The sequence below is a fragment of the Parasteatoda tepidariorum genome, chromosome 6 (assembly GCF_982258835.1).
Source record: "Parasteatoda tepidariorum strain Cologne lab strain chromosome 6, Ptep-v5.0, whole genome shotgun sequence".
Taxonomy (NCBI): domain Eukaryota; kingdom Metazoa; phylum Arthropoda; class Arachnida; order Araneae; family Theridiidae; genus Parasteatoda; species Parasteatoda tepidariorum.
The window spans coordinates 29,577,309-29,600,002 of NC_141760.1; the positions used below are offsets into that span (position 1 = coordinate 29,577,309).

Sequence of the window (22,694 nt, forward strand, 5' to 3'; positions counted from 1 at the left end):
ATTTAAATGGCATTATAAAATCAAATATTAATATTAATTGAAATGGCATGAGAGTAAAAATAGCTCTAATGTATTTAAATGACGTTATGAAAACTTGCACTCAAATAATTTTTTTGAAATTCATACAAAATTTCAATTTTATTAAATTTATAATTTTAAAAAGAAAGTCATCAAGTAATACAATAATTTTGTTAAAATCATGAACTGAAAATTTAATATGTATGACTAGTTTCTGAAATTCATGATGTCAAATTAGCGTGTATGATATTTTTCTTTGAAAATGAGTGTTACCGGAAATTTGTAATTACTAATAGAATTGACCTTTCTTTCTTGTTGGATTTCGACCTGATTAATATTCTGTACACATAATTAAAATCCTCAATAAGAATATATTAGAATTAAGCTTCTTTTATTATTTATTTTTCTCTAAACGCTATTTTAAAACGCTAAAAATTTAGTTTTCAGTTCACTTATCAATTAAATCTATTTGCAATTTATTTTTGGAATTATTTCTATATTTCAATTTACATATAACCAAATTCACAAACGAAGTAGCCATAGAGCGAAACATATTTTTGAACTGCATTACAATAAAACGGATTTAAATGCATATAATCACAAATATTGTAGTGCACAAAAGTAGACGATCTTTCGATGTATCGACAGTAGTATCTTTACTTAAAATCAGAGTTGCAATGACAACTGGCGATGTCTGACGGATTATTGGACGAAGTTCTACCATATTTTGCATCTATAGTTTCTTGATATTTGACTGCGGACTTTGAAGAAAAATTGAATGAAACAAAACTAATATTTGTGTGCATATTTTCTTGCAACTGCAATGTCTGAAACAAACTTGACTTAATCCCAACCATATTTTCATGTATGTTTTTGTGACATGCGACTGTTGCGTTTGAGAAAAATTTAGCTGAATCACTACCTTATTTTACATTCATATTTTTTTAATATAGACTGCAGCATCTGATGGAAGCTCAGCTGAATCACTACTATATTTTACACTTATATTTTCATAATATGAAACTGTAGTGTCTGATGAAAGCTTAGCTGAATTATTACCATATTTTACAATCAAATTTTCATATTATGAGAATGCAGTGCATGATGAAAATTTTGCTAAATATTACCATATTTAACGCTGAATTTTTCTCAATGCGAGATTGCAGCTTCTGATAACAGTTTAGCTGATTCTCTACCATGTTTTACATGCATATTCTCTTAATATGAGACCTCAGCGTCTAATGAAAATATAGCTGAATCACTACCACATTTTACGTCCATATATTTTTAATACGACATTGCCGCTGTTGATGAAATTTTAGCTGAATATCAACCAAATTTTACAAGCGTAGTTTTTTTTTATATGAAACCTTTGTGTCTAATAAAAATTTAGCTGAATTACTACCCTATTTTACATTCATATTTTTTAATAACAGGCTGAAGTGTCTGATGAAAGCTTTGTTGAATCAATACAATATTTTGCATTCATGTTTTTTTAATATGAGACTGCAGCGTCTGATGAAAAATTGGATCAACTTAGATCAATATTTGTGTATACATTTTTCTGAGTGTGCGGCTGTTTCGTCTGAGGGAAACCTGGTTGAGTTTTGTATGCATATTTTCTTGGTATGCAAATGCCGCTCAATTTCTTTAAGAAAAGGAGCATTTTTTTCCTCCAGGAAAAATTTTTATTTATAGTTTTTTTTTGTCAAAAGCAATTTTTAGAAGTCATATAGGTTTAATAAAAATTACTGTGGCATTACTCGATTGTGGTAAACATTTAAAAGTGAGTCAATGATTTTAGAATATTTACTAGGGATTTAAAGGATTTGAGAAGCATTAAAGATATTTCATTAATGAAAGATTAAATAGGTTTTTACAAACACAAGTTGCCATTTTGTTTTTGTTTAATTCAAACGCATTACACTTATATCAAGCAGCAATGCATTCTGAAAAATGTATTAAAGCAATTTATCTAATCTCTAATAAAACAGTTTGCTTCGCACTGTCTGGATAGAAACTTTCGTATTAATCTCAATTTAATTATCAAGATTGAACTTGCATGATAATTCAAAATTTAGACGAAGGATCTAATTTAATGTGAAGCAACCCATTATTCATTTTCATAAAGTGACTTCGGGTCTCTGAGATTAGAATTAAATTATATCTATTAATATTCAGCTTATTGAATAATTAGACTGATTAAAAAGTGACAGCATGTATCTTAAAAATTTAACCAAATGCGTTTTTAATTTAATTATTAATTATATTTTCAATTTAATGCATTCATAGGTTTATTTTGTGGGTTTAACTAAATAATAGTTTCCTTCAAACTACAGTAACTAGAAGTTACTGAAACTTATTTTATATCCGAATAAAAATAATTTAATTCTGAATAATAATAATTTTCCTTCTGAATAAAAATATTTTTTTTTCTAATACTATCTATTGAATTCAATTACAGGTGACCCCACAGAAACAGAAATGGAATTTTTTGCAGTTGACACTGTAAAATATTCCGAATCAAATTACAGTACAAAGTACATACACTTCGGGTGAATCATCCACATAATTCATTTTGCCGTAATATACGTTTTCTTCCGTAAAATATTATACCGTAATTTGTACAGAAGTATTTATTTGATTAGAGTTATTCAGTAATTTTACTGTAATTATTAGTTTAGAACTTAAGTTACATCAGATGTTTTGTTTCGTAACATGTTCCGGTAAAAATAAATTTAATGAACGGGGCCGGTACTTTTTACCGTAATTTAATCCGCAATTTTTTACAATGAACTAACTGCTTTTGAGATGCAGGATGTAGAAAATAGAATTTAATGTAAAGTGTGCTAACATATTACTGTCTAAATCCCAATTATTCAATAATAAATTTTAAATCAATATTAAATGTTGCAAAAGTACGGAAAATTCTTAAAACCTTGAAAATGTCAGATAATTAAACTTTAACTCAAAATAAACAAACGAAAAAAGAAAATCTTACGATTTTATTGTCTAGAGCAGTGGTGGATCAGGCGAAAAGAATCTGCGAAAAGAATATAAAAATATGCAAATTAATTTAGTATTTTAAAGAATAATAATTATGTGTTTAATAATTTATTTTAAACTTTCTGTATTATTAATTAATGTAATTATAATTTATAATAGAGAATAATATTTAATTATGTATTTAAAAAAATGATTAAAATATACGTTAGAGATAATTTGCTATTTCCTAAAACTCTAAAGGAACTCCAATAAAAATAAAAATAAATGCTTATTTAAATTCATTTTTATTCTTTTTATGTTTCATTTCATAACTCAATTAAAATTATCTGTAATTGTATATTCTAATCATAATGTGTATTGAATGTCCAAAAATATTCATAATATTTTGTTTCTCTTTTTTTTTCTCACAAAATTGATTGTGTGTTAAATGTCGAAAGAAAGTACAATGAAAGCATCTAATATTAATTAAAAATTTAACTACATTAAAAGTTGAACTAAAAGTACATTTATATTTATTCAACGTTTCATTATAAATAAACTGAATACATAATGTAAATATATTTAAATGAAGAATGCAATGAGTCTCTAAACTTAGATATAATTCAAGCCTTTTTTTATCAAAACGAATGCTGAAGAGCTAAAACTGAACTGAATTAAAACGTGACAGCATATTTTTAATATAATAATTGTGTAAAAGAAAATAACGCAATTTTGGAATCTTGAAATAAATTAAATTATTTCAAAACTGTTCATGGCAAAATAAACAAACTACTAAAATGTTTAACATCACTAATAATAGTAAAGTTTCATTATCAGAGTTGACAAAATAAATAAATTCAACGGAAAAGTGTTTTTTTTTTCAAATATATTTCTAAATTAAATTTAAACACCGAGAGGCTCTTTTGATAAAATACTCGAAGTATAAAGCTCTTTTCAGAGAAATTGAAAATATGCATTTTTTTAAATATTAATTGTCTACATTCGCTTTGTAACATTTAATGATAAAAAATAATTTATGAAAAGCTTTAACATTTACATATTCAACATATTCAATTCTTTTGTGAATTTCCCTAGGAAGCAAGTAGATTAAAATTTATATCCCAAAATAATAGGTTCAGGCAGAACGTTTAATACTTTTTATAAATTGTTTGGAATCTTTTATTAGACGTATAATAATTTCTTTATTATATTTGCTTGAAATCAATGATCTTATTGTTTAATCATGTTTTTAAATTTTTTTAAAAACATTTATAGAAAGTTTTCAGTATTAATAAATTGAAATTAATTGAATAATTTTCTGTTTGTAGCTGTAGCATGCAAAAATAAAGTTGGAACTAAACTTTTGAAATAAAAAATCCGAATTATTTCCTTTATATTGCATATTTTTATTAAATAATTACATATTTTTATTTTGCATATTTTTATTAAATTGCTTTATTAAATTTTTTTTAAAACTTTTATAGAAAGTTTTCAGTATAAATAAATTGAAATTAATTGAATAATTTTCTGTCTGTAGCTGTAGCATGCAAAAATAAAGTTGGAACTATACTTTTGAAATAAAAAATCCGAATTATTCCCTTTATTTTGCATATTTTTATTAAACAGTTCTTATTAAATATTTTTATTTTAGTTATCATTATGTTTTCATTTCATAGATTTTGTGATTGTTGAGATAAAAATCTTACAATTGATTTTCAACCACTTTATGACTAGCTATAGTTCTCAATTTTCAACTGAAGTTCTGTGCCAATACAAGATTCACTTATTTTTCGATCAATTCAAGCAGAATTTATATTTATTTTATCTCATGAAAGAATTTATTGCCCATCACATTTGAATCACTTTAAAAAAAATTTAGACTCAAATTTCAAATGGAATTATATATTGAATAACGATACAAATCCACATTCCCATCTTTTCCTGATCTCTACCAGTAGAATTGTGATATTTTGGACGAAATTGCTTCATTGCCACTCAAAATTCCGTCTACTTTAAGAATATCTAAAGCCCTCAAATTCTAAGATCTTGTCATGATAGACATTACATGTTTCAAGCTTATTATCTCTAACAACAGATCTTTAAGCAGTGTTAATTTTACAGTACAACAGTTTTGAATATTTCCAGCTCAAACTATTTCTTTAAATCATATAAATTTTTTTGTCGTATAGAAAATTTGTATACTTATTCCACGATCCTAGTACTTTTCATTGAACTAGTTTTCATTTTGTTTTTATTTTTCGTTTGTTTTGAAGTAATTTGTATTTTAAATTTTCAAAATTAAGACTTTTAAGTTAGATTAGTTATAAAATAAATCCTTTCCAAAAGCTTACAATCCATTTGGAAAGAAAACATTATTTTTTTTAAAGCGGTGTTAGATGAAAGATCGTTGATTAAAACATAAGGTTTGAAACTTTAACAAAAAGCAAAATTCTAATTTATTATTTTTTATTTTATTTTAGTATAAAATGAATTCAAAATAATTTCTTTTCTTCTTTCTTTTTTATAGCACAGAAAGTTTCTTTTTTATATCACAGGAACAATATCTGATCTAGCGGTTACCAAGTTTCGGTGCCTATAGAACACTAAATAATGAAATTTCGTTTGGCGGATTAATAAATAAGGCTCATTAATAATTGAAAACTAGCCAAAGAAACACTACTAATCATTTTGAATATATTAATGTCAATTTTTCCCGGTTTTATCACCAAAAGTCTTAAAATTAAATTCAATCAAGCTCTGAATTTGTTCTTGGTTTATGCATAGGCTTAAAATGAAAAAAATTATAATGAAAAAGAATTACGAAATGTCAAATCTTCTTGCGTATTTAAAGCATACCTTTTTAATAATTGAGATTTCATTTTGTTACGTAAAAATCTGAACACTACATCAAAAGTTGCACAGATGCACTATTTTTTTTATTTTGCGCACCATTTAATAATTTTCAACCAGACTCTTTTGATCCAAACTTTTATCAAAAAATGAAAATAGTAAGGTAAGTAATTAAGGTAACAATAAAAATATCCATCAGGCAAAATTAAGGTGGCTTTAATTAAGTAGGACACATTTTATGATGCATAGTTTTGGTATTTAACTATTTTCAAAAATGAAATTTTTTTTATTTCTTTCAAATATTTCGCCATTTTCAAGGATTGATAACAGTAGAGTAATAATAACAATATTAATTACTCAAAAACATGGTGACTATATTTCAATAGGATACATCTTAAACTGTATAGTTTTACCATTTAACTATTTTTAAAAATTTAAATTTTTTTAACCATTTGACTCAGATGGGTCAATGATGTCCCTTTTTCCTGAGTCTCTAATTACAAGCAAAAATATATTTTGGTATTTATTAATTTTTTAAAAGAAGTCTAATAGTTACTAAAATAATCTATTAGATTACCGGAATTGTATTAATACTAAGATATAAAATCCCAAAACAGTAGCTCGAGAAAAAGATTTCATACATATTCAAAAAATTATCAATAACTGGTTTTGTAAATTAAAGGAATTTCAACGATGAAAAACTGTTTTTTCTGGATCTAAATACCTGCAAATAAATGCACATTCGAAAAATTATAGTTATGAAGTGAGCCGTGATTGGAGTTTCTTACCTTTCACTCAGAAAAAGAACTCGATGTTTCATTCTGTATTTCATAACAATAAGTTATTAAAATGCTAAACATATTACTTTTCTTTTATTTTGACCAATAATGGAAAATGATAGAATAATGAAAAAAGTTTGAAGAATATGCTGAATAAAAATTCTGGGTCAAAGGATTAAATTAAAGTTTTTCACTGCTTTTAAGTTTGAAAATTAAAAAGTAGCGATAAAAAAATCCTTATGCAATATTAAGGTATCTTTATTTCAGTAGGTCATACTTAGTATTGCATAATTTTGAAACTAAAACCAGCTGATAGCTAATGGTAGTTATAAATAAAAATAACGAATGGTTCTTTGTCATTTTTACTTAGAAAAACATTCGCATTTCCTATTTCTTTATATTCAGATTTATCACGTAAATTAAAAAATGAATTATTTACTTCTTTTGAAAATAAAATTGCAAACATCTTCAAAACTATGTGAAAGGGAAATACTGAAAACAATGTTTCCCAAAGTATTTGTGATTCTAAATTACCGTTGCCACACAATACCATAAAACTCCAAATTCTCCATCACAGCGACAAAATCTAAAGCTTGAGTGGAAAGGGAAAAGCGATAGCGAAAGGAATTGAAATTCTTTCTCAAGAACAGGTATCATTGGAGCTCATTGAGGAATTTATTATTCCAAAATAAATGTGATCGTCTGGTTTCCATGGTTACATCAGTAACTAAGTCTCGTTAACACGTGATCTCGCGTGGGTGAGCCCTTTGTTACTCTTTGCCTCCCCCTTTTACCTGAGGGATATTCGTTCTAAAATCGAACAAAAGAAGAAACTTTGAGCCAGGTGAAAAATGTATTCCCTGACGATTATATTGATGATTTTTCGAAAAAGTACCTGTTGATTCCAAACCTCATTATTTTATTTTTTGTTTTGGAATAAATAGTTTTGCACTCGTTATGCCTCTGATTTAATTTGTGAGAGTGGCTGTAATGGTAGATGGATTACAACTCTTTTACTAATGATGGGATTTTATCGATTTTGTAATTTCACATTAAGCTGAGAGCTACCATAAAGTAGTATTTATTCCCACTGGAAAGTTGGATTAATGCTTATTGCTCCGAGTAAAATCTTTGTCACTAGGTTGAAAATAACAAAAAGTTACTTTTAAATGCTATCTCCAAGTATTATCTATCGTAATCATTAACTTTTATGCAATTATCTGTTGTTGTTTTTTTAATTTATGAAAAAGCTAGGATCTAAGAATTTATAATAGGACCTTCTGTCTAGTAAATTAGGATGAATTTCTTATGCATGATTTATAAATGACGAAATTGTTTTCCATAAAAATATAAATTAGCGTCTGTACCTGATTAAAAGCTTCATTCGATTCAAAAATATATTAATTGGTAATAGCTGTCGGCATATTTTAAGCACTTAAAAATGGGCTCCCATTTTCAAGACTTGCCAGCCAAAACCGAAAAAATAAATAATAATAATAATAAATAAATAAATAAACCAAAATGAAACATATGGGTTCCTGTTTTTGAGAGCTTGTATCATGTCGACTGTTTTTTGCTGTTTATATATTTTTGAAGAGAATGAAGGTTTAAATCAGGTAATATCTTACCGCTTTTGGAATTATTTAGTTAAATTTAGCGTCTTTATTTCTTATACTACTAACATTTGCTTTACGAAAGTTTATCTCATATATTCGGCTATTGATACAGAGTTTCAGTGCTCTGCATTCGGTTTTAATGCGATTTTATTTTCATTTATTTATTTATTATAAAATAAACATTTTTTCAAGTAAACTTCGAAAAACTATTAAATTTTTTTTATAGCATTTTTGGGTCAAAGCTCGCTTTCTAGAGGATTTTCAATCATAATGATTTTCAATCATTCCATTAAGAAGTAAAACGAAGTTATTAAATCAATTATCAGCTGTGCGCAACATTTTTCCAAGTGTGGCCGTTTATTTGAATTAATTTTACTGGTCTATGACTTTATTCAAATAAAACACGCGAAAAAATTCTTTAGAAGTTACCTAACAACTTTTCTCAAAGTAAATTATAATATACACCGAAGAGCCATTACATTATAACCACCCTCCATCTATAACAATGGACTCGCCCAGGTTTTCCTGGTTTCTCGCCCAGGAACAATGTCTTCATGGGGTACATTAGGACCCATGATATTCACAGAACAATCCCTGGCATCTGTAAGCTACTTGAACATAGTTGCACACCAGGTTCACCCATTCATGGCAGCAGTTTTTCCTGCGGGGGATGGTGTTTACCAACAGGATAATGCACCATGTCATAAGGGTCGAATTGTCGAGGAATATTCCAGTGACTTTCAAGTCTTGTCTTGGCCCCCAAATTCACCTGACCTTAATCCAATAGAGCATTTGTGGTCCTACTTGGAAAACCAAATTCCTGCTGCCACGCTACCCCCTCGAAATGTGAGGGAATTGCAGGACCAGTTGGTGAGCGTTTGGTACCAGATACCTCAGACTAGGGGAGAGTGGGGTCAATTGCAACAGGGTACGATTGTAACAGAGCAAAAATTTCGAGTGTTGAGTTCTAGAGTTGGTTCTTAGGTGGCGCACAATGTGTATTTAATAAATCTACATGTACACCCCTTCTGGCAACCATTTTTATGTACTTTTTAAAGAGTTACATCACAAAAGTTATTTTCACGCTACGTAAGTACTTTTTTTGGTATTAGAATATTATATTGTAACAAAGTAATTTTGTTTAAACAAATAAAAATTATTAACCGAATATGTAAGTAGACACCTTAATTAATATTTAAAAAAATTAGTTTTGTTAATTAACTAGCATTGTTTTTAACAAATGAAGCTGAAATGGCGTCTTGGGGACGATTGTAACAATAAGCAAAGGGACGATTGTAACAGTAAGTAAAAGGACGATTGTAGCAGCTTAAAATAATATTCATAATTTCAATTGCAATTGTTTAACCCCTTAGGTCCCATTTCTTATGTTTACAAACCATTACTTAATTCTTTAAGAACCACCAACAGTTTCCTATATCATTTATATTATGTTGCATGTGCATTATTTTATTTGTCACCTTTCACAGCATAAATTAAAATTTTAAACCCCTTAAAGTTATAAGTTTAACCCTCTAGGTCTCTGCTCATTATTATTTTTACTCCTAAAATATCACTATTATTTTGATCAATAAAAAAATATATCACAACTTTGAAAATATGTATAATTAATTATGTTTTAGTTGAATTTATGAACCGTTACAATTGACCCCGTAAGTGGAGACAATTGTAACAAGTGCAAGACTGCCAAAAATTGTTAATAACTAATATAATAACATTTAAAATAAGGTATTTATTTTTTTTCTGGTAGAGGATAGTCTACTTTACTCGTCTGTCAATTAATACTAATAATATATTGGATTTTTTGTTAGTTAAAAATAGTTAATTAAAAAATGTTACAATTGACCCCACTCTCCCCTACCTATCAGCACCTTGTGGAATCAATGCCACGGCGGGTGCTAGCAGTTTTGAGGGCTAAAGGTGGTCCTACATGTTATTAGCAGGGTGGTCATAACGTAATGGGTCATTGGTGTAAATATGATCTTTTTTCTAATATAAATACTCTTATATAAGCTATTCTTAAAAGTCAATTAAGTATTTCTTCTATTATAAATCAGTAGAAGTAATATTTAATTGATTTTTCAATTAAATTACATTTCTCCTATCTAAGCAATTTCGTTTCTACGCAAAATCTTTGTAGAATTAAAGTTAAAAGTATTTGAATTCCGATTAATGCGAACCGTACTAATCTGAATTAAACTTCATTAGAAGAAAGGGAATCTTTTTATAATTTTTTTTCAAACAATGGGTGCATGATCACTATTAAAATCTTAAACTTATTAAACACTACGCTTCTATCGTTAAACTAATATAGCTTATTTAAAACTTTAAAGCAGAATGAATTATTTAAAAGAATTTGTGCTAACTATAGTTATGCCAAATGAATGTCCAATTTTTCTAACATCCGCAAATTTACACTGTTTAATTATATCTGCGAATTAAATCATTACTATTTTTTTTTTAATCTGTAACTCTGAGCTCATGAAAACAGTTATTAAATGTTGTGAATAATTTTCATCTAGGGGGAAATATCTCGCCGAAATTGACGATTAGAAAAAAAGTTTTTAAAAAATTTAAGATTTTTTTTTTTTAAACATTTAAATTATTTGCCAGTTTTGTAGCCGAACTATATTTTCCCATGAGCAGCTTTGCTTTAGATTTTAGACATGAAAAGGCTTTTTTTATTTTTCTTGTTGATAAAACTTCGAAAAGCACCCTTCATTCACAGTAGTTAAAAATAACTCGAATAATATTGATTTTAATACGCGTTCAGTATAAGTGAATTTTCATTATATCCAGTTGTTAGGATGCATATTCACAACGATAAGTAGTTCAATTTTACTCTAAGTAGTTCAATTTTAATTCAATAAGTAGTCCAATTTTACTCTTTCTAAGTTTTTTTCCTCTATGAGTTACAGAAATCATTTACTTGTTAAAATCACGTTTTGCTGCACTGAAAATAAATTTGAACAAATTACAACACAAATTACACGCAAACACACAAATATATTAGCATGTCTAGGTAGCTGATTTTAACCATAATAGTGAATTCTTGTTTTCGTCAAATAACGTGAGGTGATAACTAAAAATTATCTTAAGGGGCCGTTCAAATATTATGTAAAGTACCTAATGGGTACCAATGATTTATGATTTACGTAATTTTGTTGGTAAATGGAGGGAGGTAGGAGGGTGTGAGCGTAAAACATTAAAATCCCCTTAATTTCCCAATTTTCTAAAAACGCAAAAAAAAAAAAAAAAAAAAAAAAAAAAAGCAAGAAAGAAAATAAAGTGTGAAAGATCACAAATTAGGGTTAAAAATTCGAAAATTTATTCCAAGATTTTCAGATGGAAAGAGTTTTGATCTCAAAGGATTACTGAGGATATACTGCTCAAAATTTTATAAAATAAATTTAGATGTAACTTTTGCCTTATTGCGTTACATTTTTATTTAAATTTATTTCAAATTGAAGCAAGATCCCAAGGTATTGCTATTTTCTCTTCTCAACCTGGGAGGATTTATTTATTTATTTGCTGACAGAGGGGAAAGGGTTCAATAATATCGAAAAAAAAATGCTGATGTAATATTTAAAAGATCCCTTTAAAAGTCTAACTTCAGAAGCTATGATAAACAGATATTTAGCGTGTTAAGTGAGCAAAATCAATTTTAGAAAGTGTTTTATCCGTCTCAGATAATTCATAGAAACATTACATTCATGTTTCAAAATTCGGTATTGGTTATTCTCTCGTTTTTTCAGCCTTTTAAATAGAAAATTATAACGATAACGAATTGCTGAGTGTCACGCAGACTTCAAAAATTTTATTTTCATAAAAATTGTTTCTTCTGTTTGATATTAACGGTAAATAATCCAAATGTATTCAATATATTAATATTCAAAGTCGTTATAAAAGTTTATGTGTCAAAAATTTCAATTAGTTCGTTCAGAACTGGACTTTGAAAGATGAGTTTTTCTCATTGGTTTAATGTTAGACATTTTAATAAATTAAACTGTTGACAATTCAACTTTTTTTCTCTCCTTCAAAAATTAACGTCAGTGATGTTTTCTAGATTACATCACTCTTTCATAAAAAAAAAATGGAGCTTATTACACGTTCTTAAATTATAAAATATTTTTTTCATCATGCCTTGTAAGCTCAAGGATCAGCAGGAATGGCATCTAAGCACTATGTCCCCAAATTAGTATTCTTAAGTTATCTGAGCCAAGTATTTATTTTGTTTACAGTTTACACTTTTTTACATAAATTAAATTTTAAATAAACAGTAATTAAAGTAAAGAAAAGTTATATACTTACAAGTTAAATTAACTATTCAGAATTGGATTTAATCACCCCCGAAAACAGTGAAGGTTTATAAGTTTGATATCTCTGATGCACTTGTCCGAATAATTTACCTACCATCAATGTAAATAGCATGACGCAGTGATGAAAATTTTGTTCCTTAGACAAAGTGCTATAGAGTTATTTGCACCCCTTTTTCAACCGATTTTCCAAGCAGAAATGAATGGAATCAGCTTTACTAGCAGTAGTTACTTGAATATTAGATTGAAGTAACGCACTTTGCATTATTTTGATGAAAAATTAAAGAGTGAAAAAAAAAATCTCACGTGTATATTGTCGGGTGACGACTACTTCGAGTCTGGCTGAATTCAGGCCAGTGATGATTGGCTATTTGCGTCATGAGGTTATTTTTCGAAAATCCTCCCAAGATGGAAAATCCTACTTTGAGTCAGGCTGAATTTAGGCGCGTGATGATTGGCTATTTGCGTCATGAGGTTATTTTTCGAAAATCTTGGCAAGATTGAAAACCCTACTTTGAGTCAGGCTGAATTCAGACGCGTGATGATTGGTTATTTGCGTCATGAGGTTATTTTTCGAAAATCCTGGCAGGATGGAAAATCCTACTTTGAGTCAGGCTGAATTTAGGCCTGTGATGATTGGCTATTTGTGTCATGGGGTTATTTTTCGAAAATCCTGGCTGGTTGGGATTTTTAACATTTGGAACGATGTACATTTGACAAGCCTTTTTTTTTAGGCTTTTGTCATCAAAATACTGGTTTTAAGCGCCTTTTCCAGTCCTCGTGTAAATAGGGTGTAAGTACGAGCAGCGCCACAAACAAGAAAAATGTTCAAAGAATAACGGGTAACTGTTTCATTATTGTTATTTCATTATTGTTTTTATGGAGCTAAATCCTTCAGAAGGTTCAGGACTGGAAAATCCCGCTTCCAAGTATCCGTCTCTCGACCAGGTACGAAGAATTTTATGAGAGTCATCAAAAAGACGTATGAGCAAAATATATTACCACCACCATGATAGTATTCCAAATGCTTCTGTCAATTTCGTCAATTTAAGACAATTTTCTTTTAGATTTTGGAATTCTTCTCTATCTTGTTGAAAATTTCTTATGCTAAACAAAAGCAGGAGTTTTTGAAAATATGTTGTTTTTTTTGAAAATATGTTCTGAATGAGTACAATTAAAAGTTTTGAAGAATTTACCTGGTCTTCCTACGAAAATATAAAATCTATTCGTTAGATCTGAGGATTCGAATAACTTTGTTCATGGTAATATTTGTAGTACCCACTCAGCTACTCATTCATTTCTACTCACTCATTAGTCACTCTGGCTCCCTGAGAACCAAACCTACCCATATCCACCAAAAAAATTATAGATAAAATCAGAAAAATTAAAGACTGGCGTAGAAAAATTATGTATAAGGACTCAAAAATAATAAAGACTGGCATAGATTAAATGGATATGAATTTATGCTTTTAATTTATTGGTTCAAGAAAAGCTGTACTAAAGTATTTCTCATTTATAACCCAATTAATTGTGTATTATATTAAAGCTGCTTTAGTAAAAAGTAAGAATTTTTTTTTATTTTCAAAAAAATAATTTTTTTTAAGAATAAGCGTGAAGCAACCCGTTCAGTAGTATGTATCAGTACTAACTATTTGTCTGTTTTTGTTATATACCAGCTGAATACCCGTTCTTCGCACGGGGTGAATAAAAACAGAAAAGAATCAATAAATCAGTACTTAGAAACACAACGCAATCATGTTCAAAACTGAAAGGCATACCGACACAATTAGAGAGCTTTATGGAAGAACCAGGTGAATTAAATTTTAAAGAGAATTAATGAATTAGATAAAATAACATAAAGTGGTTTCGTCAATATGGGTATGTTTAATGTAACAGAACCGTTTTTGATTTCACTTTTATATTGACTAATCCATATTAGTTTTTAGTATGCTTGCATGATTTTTATTTCAAATTACGCAACGGTAAATAAAAAAAATGCAAAGAATTATTTCTCCAGCCTTCTAATAAATTGGTAATAAAATAATTCGGATTGATGTGTTCTTTTTTCGTTCTGAAAATTTCCCTTACCTGGTTATTCCTCTAAGTTTTTTAATTAATATAGCTAAAACAATTAAAAAAAATTTGTAAATTTAATGTTTTATGTTGTAATTGGTGTCTTTACGTTATAGAAGTAAGTAAAGCCAGTTGTTTGTAATTCATATAAACGACATAAAGATAAAATGTATTCACATGATGCTATTGCTCGCTGCCTAATCATGATAGTTAAAATTTATCATTATTAAGTGATTTTCTCAGGTACATGACCTTTTCGAGGGATTGTAAGACGCGTATCGGTATTAAAACTGACTGGTGCAGTTTTAAGCATCACCAAATATATCGATGTAATATTTTATACCTATATTAGTATATTTGGTAATTATTACATAACCTAACATTTCAATTTATACATATTTGTCAGTAGCAGCAAGCTAAAGCAAATTTTTTTTAAAAATAATAATAATTAGAACTTTATAAGGATTTTGGAGCATGACCATTTCTATATCAGACCTTTAATTTACTATTAAAATATTTATAAGTAGTGCGGAAAAAAGTTCTTTTAATTTTAATTCATTAAAATATTATTACACTATCTTAGCTACCATTTAAAAAAATATTTTCTGAAACTATGGAAACCCGTTGCAGAACTCTGATCAAAACCAATTCGCCAATTACCATAATACCAATAGTGCATATTACAGTCTGTGATACATGTGAATTAAGCGTCAGCTGTGAAAGTCGATTTCTTACGGTTTTCTTAAACAAATTTCCCATTAATCTATCCTCCATGAGCTTGTCTTTTTAGCACATAGCTTATTTTATTTTATTTCAATTAGTACACATTATCAATATTAATTGAGCATTAGTGTCAATAATAATATGCTGATTTCTGTTACGGTTACCCAAAACGCGACTATATGCTTATTCTACTTATTTCTGCTTTTTAGTTCAGAAGCTACTTTTTTTATTTCAATTAATACATATTACCAACATTCATATTACCAACAAAAATACATATTACCAACACACAGACATTCATTTTTTTACACATATAGATTTATGTAGATGTTACAGCACATCACCAAGATCAGCAGGGCTAAAGTAGGTCCATGATTTTGTGTACCCTAAAAAAGTCGAATAACATCACAGGATTACCCACATATTTTATCTGGTGAGCCCCAGGCAAGCAAGCAAGTGGTCAGGGGTCGCCCGTTTATTGTAGCACATGGTGCAGGTATCAAAGCAACCTGGAACCCCCGAATATCTTATATATATTTATGTTATCTATTTGTATAAATGTATTATCCTTTTGTATAAGTGTATTTTCGAATAGTATATTATCTGTCTGCATAAATGTATTTTATAATCGCATATTATTTAACAAAAAGCTTTACTGCAGCTTCAATGGTATATTCTAATTCTTTTCAGATGCTGTTCTCAGTATTCTTAGCTTGCATATGCATTCCTTATACATGGGCTGAAACTGCCAGCAAGGGAGATCGAGGAGAAGATGTGACTGCTAAAAGTGTCAGTACATCAGGTACCAGAGATTTAGTACGAGAAGCGACAGGTTATCAAAGACCAGTTTATGGTACTCAAGTTTGGTATCCTGGTGGTTCTGGTGGTGGTGGCAACAGCAAAGGATGGTCAAATAATAGACCTCAAGGAGGATATGGTCGCACCACTGGCTATGGAGGTGGATCTCAAAACCAATACCTGACTAATCAAGGTGGTTACGTAGGCAATCAAATCAATCAAAATCCTGGATATGGTACTAACAAAGGTTGGGCCTCTGGAGGATCAAGTTGGGGTGGAAGCAATGTTCAGAGACCTATGACTGGTGGTTCTGGTAACTATAAAGGAAGTAGCTCTTATAATCAAGGGGGATACCAAAGTGGTTACGGTCAAAGCGGATACGGACAGAGTGGATACTTGCAACAAGGGGGATTTGGTCAAAGTGCTTATGGCGGGCAAGGAATATATGGTGGTCAAAGTGGATATGGTGGTCAAAGTGGATATGGTGTTCAAAGTGGATATGGTGGACAAGGTATATTAAGTGGACTAAGTGGATATGGTGGACAAAGTGGATATGGTGGACAAGGTATATTGGGTGGACAAAGTGGATATGGTGGACAAGGTATATTAGTTGGACAAAGTGGATTTGGTGGACAAGGTATATTAGGTGGACAAAGTGGATATGGTGGACAAGGAGGATACGGAGGACAAAGTGGTTGGTACGGTGGGAATCAGATTAGTTCTGGGGGATACAATTGGCCATCTGGTGGTGGTGGTGGTGGTTACAGAGGTGATAAGGGAAGCTATGGTGGGTCTTATGGAAACTTAGGAAATCAACAAGGCTATGGTAGTATCAATTTCGGAAGTGGTTACCCAAGCCAAGGCCTTAGTGGTGGTTTAGGTAATCAAATATATGGTTCAGGATATGGTGGTTCCTATATGGGACAGAAAGGTTACGGCGGATCTTCTGGTGGACAAAAGGGCTATGGTAATTACAACAACATAAACGCAATTCCACAGAGTAGTGGTGTATGGGGTGGCAATATATATGATAGATATGGTTCTGGCAACTTTCAAGGAAATTATAAAGGGGGCACTCCAAGAAACTCTAAAGGCTGGTCATCATCCAGAAGTGGATATGGTAATAACTATTCCAACAGGAAAGGATATTATTAATGTTCAAACTTTCCCGAAAAATGTTTTCGCCCAGGAATGCCATCATAAAACATTTCATCAGTTGAAGAGCTTTAAAAACGGACAATTTACTTTAAAATAAATTTAGATAACTCGGCGAAGTCCAACCTCTATTTTCAAGCACCGAATGCCATCAACATACCCACAGAATATGATATGCATCAAAAAGTTATTTCAAAGACTTGCGTTGATTGTTGATTTTGTGCTTTATATTTGCTTTATTATTTAGCAAATAAGATTGAGAATAAATAGTTAAATTTACGAACAAAAAGCTAGTTGAATTCAGTTCTTGGTTTCACTTTGAAAGAAATGAGTCTTAATTTTAAAGTATAAATAATAATAATATGATACAGAGTGAAATTCTAATAAACATTAATGAAATATTTAGTAGTTACGCAAGTGGAAAAAATATAATTGTAAAAAGGGATTTATCTAATTCGTGAAAAAAAAAGGAACTTCAATAAACATGCTGAAAAAAAGTTGTTTAGAGGTTACATTTAAATTTAAAAAACTTCAAAGGTTTGACACAGCTGATATAGTTCCTCCAAAACTCACCAAAAAAATACTAATACAATAAGAAAAGTAGAATTAAATTTATGATTTTAAAACTTCATGCCATGCTTCTTGAAAATATATGTTTTTCCACCGTTGTGTATCTCAGAATACTCGATTCAACATTGGACCATAATTATGGCATATTAAACCATAATATCGCGTAAAAGTACGACAGTGTTAAATAGAATTCCATTCAATTGGAACCGTAATATCTTTTATTCAAATGCCTGATAATATCAACTGTCACAGTAATAAGTTTGAAGCAAATTTGAAAGATATTATAATTGAACACGATTTAAAGTTTCTAACAATGTTCAATTTGTATCACGGCTGAATCACGGCTGAATCACGGCCAACAAAAAAAAATTCAGAAATTATAGATAATGTAAGGGTGCAAAATGTTACTTTTAATAATATATTAAGCATAAACTAATTTTTTGAACACAACGGTAGTTCAACCACACTTACTCCTAATGTCTCCGTATGTCTCATTTAGCTTTTTTCTCTCGGTTTTCACAAAATAATAATGCGTGCTTAACTTTTGATTGATTTTTTATTTAGCTTCAATTTTAATTTTTATTCGAAACAGTAATATTTTCAATAATTTATATTGCGTTTTGTTTTTGTTTTGATTTTCAATCTTTGTTTGACTTTCTCTGATGAAAACTCAGTTGTAAAAATAATCATAATTTTTAATGGAGTTTCAAATTTTAAATTCCATTGTTTTTCCCTTTAAAAAAACTTTTTTTGGTTCATTGGTATAGGTTTAAATAATAAATTTTTTTTAAAAAAATACTTCAGATTTTCACACAAGTAGTATCAACAATAAATATTGCATAAATGTTTATGTATAATTTTTAATAAAGTTGTAATGTGAATTATAATTTAAGGAAAATGCTTTTAAATATTTCACGGGAATTTCTTAATACTCCTAATATGATTTCAGGTGTTTAAAAAATGACCAATAATTTGAAAAATCATTTGAAATTAAACAGAAAATAAACAGAAAATAGAAATGTACGGCTTACTGCGTACTACTGTACCAGATATTACTAAACCAGAGTTCCTCAATAGATGGCGCAACTGACTGAAAAATTGTAAGACAAAGTTTTTTTCTGTATATTATATAATCCTAGCAAGAGAGTAATTTGTAGAAGTGTCTAATGAATTTTTTATCAGATTGAAGGAATTTATAGCTGCTAATGATCGCTGTTTAAAAAGTTTGAGCCGATTACTATAATAACTTCAAACACTTTTAAAAATATTAATGTGATGTATTCTCTCATATAGCAGTGCCCTCTGTTGACGAATTATGGATTTAACTTTGAAACTTGGTGAAAACAAACTAGTGAAGGCAGCATACTAATAATTTATAACTTTCTTCCGATTTTTTTAAAATTGTCGATCATTTTTATAAATAATAATACATAATTTATAAATGATTTCTTATAAATAATTTTACAAATAATAATAAGCGTTGGCCTAGAAGTTAAAAATTGATTGTTGAAATTTTAACTGACAAAAAGAATAGAAGTTTTAACAAAAGAGAATTTATTGAATCATCGATTCATGTTCGCATGCTTTAATGTCCCCCGACAATCATGATAAAGTGAATGTTGTGTTGCTCTTAAAATAATTTTAATCTCATGTCCCAGTTTTTCGTTGATCAATGTGTTTATTATTTTCATGTAATTTATTGTAAATGACAATGATTTTTATATGTGTTTATGTAAATGAGTTTCGCTCAATGTTTGAGCTTTTATTCCTATGTTTGTATATCTAAATAAAAAATTTTCAATCGTGAATTTTAATATTTTCTTAACAAGCATAAACTAATGCTATATTAAAGGTAGGTAAATACCAGCGTTTTAGTATAAGTTACAAACTAATGCTTCAACAATGGAGAATCAGTTACAATAATCAGGTACTTTTTGTATCAGATACGTAATAATCCTAATTTACGTTTTACGTAATAGAGGGAATGAAAAATTTGAAAATAAATCTTCCATAGCTTTTACTAAAGCTGAAATCTTACACTGATTTAATAGGGAATTTAAATTTTCCTTCGCTTAAAATGGAGACTTTTAGTATTAGATACGTATTAACCTTACTTTAGATCTTAATTAATAGAGGAGATGAAAAATTTAGAAAGTAAAGCTTCAATTGCTTTTATTAAAGCTGAAACCTTATATTGATCTAATAGAGAATTTAAATTCTCCTTCGCTTAAAATGTAGACTTTAAAATAATATTGGTCATAAAACAAAACGACCGATGATTTAAATTGAACATAGTATTAAAAATATTTTGTCAAAAAATAAGATATATTTAACAAGTCTTTGTTATCTTTACTTTCAAAAAAGTTTTCTTTTTCTTTTTTAAATTTAGATTAAATATTTCCTGATAATTTAATCAGTTTTCAAAAGAATAAAATAATTCAGCTCATGAGAAAATATTTTGGGAAGCAAATTAATATTAATTATTCCTCTTAGTTTCTCTTCAAAATCATTTTAAGATAATTAATTTAAAAAATTTTCCTTCAGTAAATAGCATTATAAATGATTCCAAGTTTTTGGCAACATATTTAGAAAAACATCACGTGAAAGCTATAATAAAAACAAACTTTTAAAAATAATTATAATTAATTAGTTTTACAAAAATATTAATAATTGTACAAGTTAGGAAGAAACATTATTTAAAAAAATATACGACTAATTTAAACTCTACAAAAATGTGAACATCTCAATATGAATGTCTTTGTAAGAAACTCAATATGAGTGACTATGATGAATCAAAATTGTATCCGTCTTCAGACATCAACAGATACATTATATCAGTTAGGAACAGGACTAATTTCAAAGAAGTCTGCCGATTTCCACGGAGTACAGCAGGAACTAAATTTAAAGTAACAGTTTCTCTTTTATGCTATACAAGCGGTAAACCATGAAATTTAGAGTTATACTCTCAGAATTATACAATTTCGAATTGATACTTCTCTTGTAAAATTGGTATCAAATTGGTTAAAATAAATGCAGGTTAAGTAAATAGATGGTGGTTAACGTAAATGCAAATATTATAAGACTTAGAAACTTGAAATATACGATTTACAAAAAAATTTATGTTCGATAATTAGTTTGAAAATTATCAAACTGAACCAAAAAAATACCGTAAAAAAGTGAAACTTAAGTAAAAAATATTCGAAACAATTTGACTTTTGATATTGGAACTACGGATATTGTTTCGAAAATTGAGAAAAAGTAACAAAATTTTCTATTTCGCTAATGCTATGTGTTTTTCTTTACACTAAAGAAAAATGTGCTGTTAATTTCGAAGAAATTATGAAAAATATAAGAAGAACGTGAGAACAGGTGTGAGAAATAGGAACGCCTTGTTATATCTTTGTAAAGGCGAACTTTAAATGAGCTTATATTTTTTATAACAATAAAAGTTATAAAAATGTCTGCGTTTACTTCCTATAAGCATTTTTCGAAACCATCTTTTGCACATACATTAGTTTTCTACAAATAATGAAAAACAAACAGAGCTATTTCTTTTCAGGTAAAAAATCTTTATTAATTATTTTCATTTAATCAAAATATTATAACATATATAGTTAGTTAGTCTGCAAACAGCAAAACATCTTTGTTAATAAAAAATGAATTAATGATAAAACATTTCTTATTAAATTTTTCATTCAGAATGAAGAAAAAAAATAACTACAATGTTTGCCTCTAAAAAAAGACATATTTATTTATTTGAATAAAATATTCTTTCGTTAAAAAAAAATCGGCGGAAAAAGAAAGTAATTTAATTTTTGTATTTTTTATATTCTTGCATATCGTTTAATTTTTAATGTACTTAACGCTATAAAGAATGTTTGAAATAGGTTCTTTAAAATAAATTTTTTTCTTAAATTTACGGCTCGTGAAAAAATATATTAAATATGAAACGAAGATAAATAACTGTCATCCTTAAATAATTTGAACGGTGTGAGAACAGGTGAGAACAGGTGTGAGAAATAGGAACGCCTTGTTATATCTTTGTAAAGGCGAACTTTAAATGAGCTTATATTTTTTATAACAATAAAAGTTATAAAAATGTCTGCGTTTACTTCCTATAAGCATTTTTCGAAACCATCTTTTGCACATACATTAGTTTTCTACAAATAATGAAAAACAAACAGAGCTATTTCTTTTCAGGTAAAAAATCTTTATTAATTATTTTCATTTAATCAAAATATTATAACATATATAGTTAGTTAGTCTGCAAACAGCAAAACATCTTTGTTAATAAAAAATGAATTAATGATAAAACATTTCTTATTAAATTTTTCATTCAGAATGAAGAAAAAAAATAACTACAATGTTTGCCTCTAAAAAAAGACATATTTATTTATTTGAATAAAATATTCTTTCGTTAAAAAAAAATCGGCGGAAAAAGAAAGTAATTTAATTTTTGTATTTTTTATATTCTTGCATATCGTTTAATTTTTAATGTACTTAACGCTATAAAGAATGTTTGAAATAGGTTCTTTAAAATAAATTTTTTTCTTAAATTTACGGCTCGTGAAAAAATATATTAAATATGAAACGAAGATAAATAACTGTCATCCTTAAATAATTTAACTACTACCTTCTAAAGACTGTTTTACGCATAGAGAGAAAGCTATGGAACGACAGAAAACAAGTAAAATATTTTGAGAATTATTTTAACAAATAAGTTATCTAATGTGAAACGATAAATATTTCAAGTTTATTTTCTGAATATTGAAAATTCTTTGGATATCTTTTAT

General features: G+C 28.3%; 1 protein-coding gene across 1 annotated transcript in view; it reads left to right on the plus strand.

The window, feature by feature from the left end:
* Positions 1-17,748, plus strand: part of LOC107445618 (uncharacterized) — a 27,783-nt gene extending 10,035 nt beyond the window's left edge. The window contains exon 2 of the mRNA XM_021148770.4: positions 16,069-17,748. Within this exon, the coding sequence (XP_021004429.3) occupies positions 16,069-17,331 (1,263 nt within the window). The 3' untranslated portion in view covers positions 17,332-17,748. The remainder of the gene's footprint in view (positions 1-16,068) is intronic.
* The last annotated feature ends 4,946 nt before the right edge of the window (positions 17,749-22,694 follow it).